The 6,672-nt window shown below is 28.5% G+C and overlaps 1 protein-coding gene across 1 annotated transcript in view; it reads right to left on the bottom strand.

The window, feature by feature from the left end:
• LOC107438745 (thymidine kinase, cytosolic) overlaps positions 1-6,588 on the bottom strand; it is a 9,576-nt gene extending 2,988 nt beyond the window's left edge. The window contains exons 1-6 of the mRNA XM_016051097.3: positions 6,369-6,588; positions 6,255-6,286; positions 4,736-4,849; positions 2,171-2,264; positions 2,001-2,090; positions 1,047-1,166 (exon numbers count right to left, since the gene is read on the bottom strand). Of these exons, the coding sequence (XP_015906583.1) occupies positions 1,047-1,166; positions 2,001-2,090; positions 2,171-2,264; positions 4,736-4,849; positions 6,255-6,286; positions 6,369-6,428 (510 nt within the window). The 5' untranslated portion in view covers positions 6,429-6,588. The remainder of the gene's footprint in view (positions 1-1,046; positions 1,167-2,000; positions 2,091-2,170; positions 2,265-4,735; positions 4,850-6,254; positions 6,287-6,368) is intronic.
• Between the last annotated feature and the right edge of the window lie 84 nt (positions 6,589-6,672).

Raw genomic sequence — 6,672 nt, 5'->3', positions numbered from 1 at the left:
CTCCTTCCCCTAAAAACCACGTGAATGTACTTTCATCTTGAGTAGAAGGTCAAATCTACATGTATCTGAAACCATATGGACATACAATGCCATCTTTTGGAAGAAATTTCATTTTTTAAAACGTTCCGAAACACTGGCACAAATATGTGACGGTCGGGGGAGAACGAGAAAACTCTCTGACACGCGGGTGTGTCGGCCGGGAAGTGAGCGCGTTTCTTGCTGTCACATATATGTGACAGTCGGCTCGAAAGGGTTAAAAAAAACGAAACTTTTAGAAAATCGGAGTTTTTGATGAAAAGGCTGAAATTCGAGAGACAAAAAAAATCTCATCCCTGTGTAAAGGTCAACCAGTTTTATCCCAAGGAAATGATTTTTAGAGAAACTTCAGAGGAAGGAAAAGGGACTTCAATAATTTCCCGCCGCGGAAAATTAAATTCCTCATAAAACATTTTAACTTGTGCAAAAAAAATTTCAGCGGAAATTAGCGGGAAAAATCTGAAGAAAAAAAAAGCGGGAATCCGCGGAAGAATCTCATCCCTGTATTAATAGATAAATAAATCTGAATATGAATGTTAATAGTTGGATAAAGAGGTAAAGAATTAATATTTTAAATAGGAACCCCATGTTAAGTAAAAAAGATCAAGAAATATCATATACCTTTGGGTCCTAAAAACATGCAGTTTCTGAAGTCTAGCAGAATCACTGAACTTGATCATTTAAATATCAAATCTTTTTCAATTACAGAAAGGTTTATTGCATTATAACATATAAATTACGCTAATAATTTACATGTTCTAGAGCAATTATTTTAGCATACTTTCAATGTGGAAGAAACTTTCAACTAAATAGTTTACTACTTAATAATTTCTTAATTTGTTTTCTATAAAACCAAAATACTTCTATGAGAGGTTTATGACTCTTTCTAGGAAAAAAAGTTTCAAAAGAAAAAATGTTTAACATTTTATGAACGGGAGAAAAAAAAAATTCTGATTTTAAATATTAAAGTCACTACAAAAATGAGAATACAAATTTGTTGCAATATTTACCTCAGTTTCATTTCCAATTCTTTTTGTAAATGATGCTTCCTCAAAGCATATCATACATACTGCAGTTAACTTAATTACACTTTCAGCCAATGGTACCAGTAAAAGTATGTCTCCAAATTCCTAAAGGTAAATTTAAAAATATATAAAAACAAAATTAAAAAAATAAACACTAAGGGAACTACTGTAATCAAAGAGGCAAGTCTAACAGAGGTAAAAATTTCTCAATAATCGGATAGTTAAGTTTAATTAAGAATTAACAAGAAATATCATAAGAGAAGTTATTTTAATAACTAATGAAGTTTGACACATCGAAATCAAAACTTGAACTTATTTCAAAATATAAATGAAATAATAGAATGTCAAAATAAATAAAATGCTGGAAAATTGATTTAAAAAAAACTTAATTAGGAGAAAAATTTTTAGCATGTAATATAGTTTTAATTTTAAATTCCTAACTTACAAACAAATTATAAAGCAACATAATTTTATATTAATATTTATTTTCTAAGAGTAACTTTATAGTAGAAAAGTAAAACTAAATTATAGTGAAAAACGAGCTTATTTTATACAAATGGATGGAAATTGACTAAAGAAATAATCAGGATTTAAGCTAATTTTTTAACTTAAAATAACACAACTATGTTGGATCACTCTGGGAAGGAGATCATGAAATAATGGGAATGGATCAATAGCAATTTTTCTTTAAAATAATAAAAAAATAAAGAGGCTAAACTTGATTAAAATAAATAATTGTAAGAGAAGCTTAAATTTTTTTTTGGTTAGTGAAGATATTGTGTCTACATTTTGTCCATTATTAAAGAGACAAATTAGCATTTTCAAATCATACCATGGCAGAAAATTTCAAACATCATAAATGGACAAACATCAATGAAAATCTTACAATCAAATCATTATTTACTATATAATTTATTATAATTTCAAAGCTCTATTTACTTTTCTTTGAAATGTACCATCTAATGCAGCCACTATAACAACTTTTCCATTATTTGCCATTTTTTCAGCAAATTGAACAGTATCTGGAAACTAAAATTTTTTTGATTAGAATACTTTGCAAAACCTTAAAAAATATAGCAAAGAAAAATTTTAATATAAAATCTACTTACAAATTGTCCTTCATCAATTCCAATTACACTATAATTGGATGCAATGTTTTCTAAGTCTGTTAAAGTTGTTGCAGAAATTGCTGATAAGCATTGCCTAAAAAAAGTGACCCAAATAAAAATAGTCAGAAAAGGTTTGCAGATTTTCACCAATTACTTTTTAGCCAATTTTAAGTCAGCATTGTAAATACTAAACACCAGGAGTGCAAAAAATTCTCAGAGCCTAATATTTCCTTCAACATAGTTTTCTGGATTTAAAATTTCTCCCAAAACGTAATATGAATAATTTTGGGAGAAAATACAAAAAACAATATACAAACTTTACTATAAAAAATGAATAAAAATACATTTATAAACATATATATAAACACATATCCTTTTTTTTAAAAGTAGCTTTTTTAAAATATTTTTAAAAGTTAAGTTTGTATATTGTTCAATTTTTTTTCAACAAAGAAAAAAAAATGATAATATAAAACATTCTCTTTCGTTTAACATAACAATAAATATTTTTTTCCCGCTTAACATAATACAAAATATTATTGTTTTTTTCTAATCAGATTTTTTTAAAGGGGGAATAGTTTTCTATTCCATTTTTTCCCACTCGCACAGAGAGAAATTTTGTGAAGCAATTTATTTTTATCATAAAAATCTTTGGTATTTTTTTTTTTTAAATTAGTCCAAAACTATTCCCTTAACCTTGCCTACACAATCAGACATATTCTGCACACCTAGTAAATACACAACATGAACACAAATTAGATAATAAAAGGACATTTTTACAAAAAGGGCAAGGAAAGTTTATTTATTTCAGTGTAAGGGTAGGCCATCCTTTTGAAAACCCTTAAGGAGAACACTGGAATTGGTGTGCACAATAGGGTGCTTAGTTTTTCAAAGAGAAATGTAACTTACAAAACAAATATAATTTTTTTTACCAATTAAATAATACCTTTTGTGAGAAATATAGCCTCAAATTCCAAATAAAAACATCAAAATTGTAATTATTTTAATTAGATTAAAACAATCATATATTTGAGTTGGGAAATGTTACTTTTAATGAAAATATACTTTTAAGTCAAATTTTTTTTTTACACTCTTGATGGTACAAAAATACTTTCTCTTCAACTGATAATTCAGCACAAACTCATTATCAATAAATGCAGATTTTTGCTCAACTGGTCTGCAATGCTTGTAGTAAATGTTCTGTTACAAACTTCATTGAATTTCCCTTTTAGTTATCGCATAATATATACTCATAAATAATTGTTTCATTATACGCACAGCCAGGGGACAGAGTGTATTGAGAGTTAGGTGCAGCATCTAAGTAATTTGCTCTTTTCTGCCAGTCTTTGGATAATCTTTCATCGAGCATAGTTTTAAGTTCTGAGCAACTTAAAGTTTCGCATACTTTATTTTATTTTTGTCCACAGTCAAAGCAGATGTCATGTCTTTGGATTGCCCAGAAGAAATAATTTCATCATTTAAAGCTGCATGAGGCACAGCTAATGGGCAACAGCACTTACATCTCTGAGCAATAACAGTTTCAGTCAAATCTAGCTTAGGTTTACGGGGTTTAATGAATGAATAATTCTTAATAAAATTGTTTTTAGCTTTGTTCTTAACACCTCCTTCATTGTCAACATCAGTAAAAAGTAGGCTATCATTTGAATAAGATGGGGAAAACTCTGGTATAAGCCTCTTGCATGAACATTCAGCCCTTTCAACCACACCTTTTGTTACAGGCAAATTAATTGACCCGATACAACCAACCCTTTAACCTTTCCAATAAAAAAGAAACTGATGTATGAAAATAGGAATTTTTCTGCACTTGAGACAGAAATATTGGACAAATACATCCAGAAAAATTGGCACATTCACAGAATGCTATGTCAAATTGTTTTACAGTTTAAAGTTTGCTTTATTCTTAGGTTATCACTATCAGAGCATGTAATTAGTTGAATTACTATATTTCCTGCTGTTAGGAGGACAGATGCTTTATCCCTAATAGCATTTAACTGGATTACAGCTTGTCAGGCTACTGTAGAAAAAGCCACCTCCTTATTACTTTCAGATTCTAAACCAATTTGCCCTCATGTGCACAACAGTGGAGAATATGTTTCATAGTTTGGATCTTAACTTTGTCAAAATCCTAAGATTTTCATTAAAAATCGGACAATGGTTTATAGAAAGAACAAATTTTAGAAGTGACATTTTATTGATTCTATAAAAAGCTATGTTGATGCACAACACATTGCAAAAAGTTCAATCAAATGTTGCAAAATAAAATACTAAAGAGCAAGTTAAGGATGCTGCATACGCAACAGAATTTGGTTTTAACTTAAATTAAGAAACAAAAGATACACTTATCTGGAGAGGTACATAAGTTATATACAAATTTAATTACTAATATTTAATATATTATATTTATTAAACATAGTCATTATTAAAAAATTATGATCACTATTAAAAAATAAAATATAATAATCACCCTTTCACAAGAACGGATCTTTGAAAAACAATTATTATCTATTAAAACAATTGTGGTAAAAAGATGAAATTAACACATCTTACCTATCATGTGTTGCTATGCTTACAGCATCATAGCGAACATCATTAGCGTATTTCACAATTAAGCATTTATGCTTTGCAATTTGATAACGTCTCAACCGCCGAATTAATTCTGTCCTAAAAATATGAAATTATTTATTGAAAAATATATAATATATACCAGTGGAATTGCATATTTAATAAAAATTTAAAGCAATGATATTCTGTGAAGGTGCCTATTTCATTATTAAGTAGTACTACCTATCAAGGTTTCTGAAGTATAAAATGCATCATAACTAAACAAATTAATATTTAAGCAGTAATAAAAGTGCGCCTCATTAATTCATAAATTAACACAACATCCCTCTAGTTAATAAAAAAATTTATATAAACATGAAAACTCAACAATTAAATTTAAATTTCTGTAAAAACAATTTTTTTATAACAAACTAAGTGCAATTTAGATTTATCATATAAAATACAAAACCCAGCATATATAAAAATGTTTTCAGTACATTTAGAAAAAGTGCATTAATATTTGCCATCTACATATTCAAATTACATGACAGACATGCATTTGCTTAAAAAAAAAAATTTAAATAATTTCTCATAAATCATTTATGAGAAAGTACTTATGTGTTCGTTTTTGTTCGCAATAAAGTTATATTTGTGTTAAATCAGTATAAATGAAAATGTTGGGGATATTTCTGTAGCGTGCTTTGCCTTGCCAACTACAATTGCCAAGATGACAAATAGATTTTAATCTAGTAAATTTTTCTAAAAAAAGGTAGATGTTTGTCTAGAGTTGACTACAAGTTATACCCTTGGAGTTGGTTTCCTTCTGTAATGTTTTTAGTTTCTCGCAAACCACTGCCAAGATTTGGTGATTATTTTGATATGATTATGATACAGAAAACTTCCCAAAATGTTACACTAAAAGTTAAACAGAACAGGATTTCCTGAAATACCAAAATTAAAGAAAAAAATTCAACTTTAAAACAAGATTCCAACTGGTTGTATCATGGGGAGATTTACGTATCGTAATCTGAAGCAGAATAATCGCCAAGTCTTGGCAACTTCGGGGCAGTTGCGAGGAAATAAAAAAAATATCACAGAAAGGGAGCAACTCTTGAAATGTATGACTTGTAACCACCCATGGGCAAACATCTACATGTTTTTTCTTAACCTTGGCGATTGTAGTAAGCGCGACAAGCCACGATACGGAAATATATCATTTCAGTGTTCTAGCACTACACCTTCAAAAATTGGCAAATGAAGAAATCGATAAAGTTAACTAAAGTATGGCATCAAATCAAAATTTATGCCAAAAAATCAAAGTCATAAGCTCGGCTCTAAGATATGTAAAAATCTCTTAGTGAGAAAGTCAGTTATTTAAATTTATAATTGAAGATAATCTTCATTAATCTGCGAATGAATTTTGAATGCAATATCAGTATTAAAAATTTGTGAAATAATGAAAAATGCTGCTACGGTTTTACAAAGCTTTAACTTAGAAAGCAGTAGAAACATAATCTGAACTTACGTTTTCCCAGAGAACATTGGCCCGAATATTACCTGAAAGCCACAAACAATTTTAAGATATTTAATTATTAATAAAATACAAAATGCATTAGACAGCACAAGTCGTTACATATACCTGAATTTGACCCTTTGATTGAGTTGAACCAACAGATGTTTTATCTTTATTAACTAACATTATTATATTAAAAATAGACAAAATTTGTGAACAACTAATAAAATAAAGTAAAAATTTATATATAGGCTAATATTCAGCTAAGAAATAGAAATTCACAGCATATTATTATCGATTACCGACTTCAGTTTAAACAATAAATTGCGCCAAATTCCGTTGCCAAGAGATTGACAGGTTAACAATAATCATTGGCAAGAACTATTTTATTTGATAAAAATTCATCGACTAGTTTCATAAATAAAGGTTG

Source organism: Parasteatoda tepidariorum, chromosome 1, assembly GCF_043381705.1.
Source record: "Parasteatoda tepidariorum isolate YZ-2023 chromosome 1, CAS_Ptep_4.0, whole genome shotgun sequence".
Lineage (NCBI taxonomy): Eukaryota > Metazoa > Arthropoda > Arachnida > Araneae > Theridiidae > Parasteatoda > Parasteatoda tepidariorum.
This window is presented reverse-complemented; position numbering and strand designations above follow the sequence as displayed.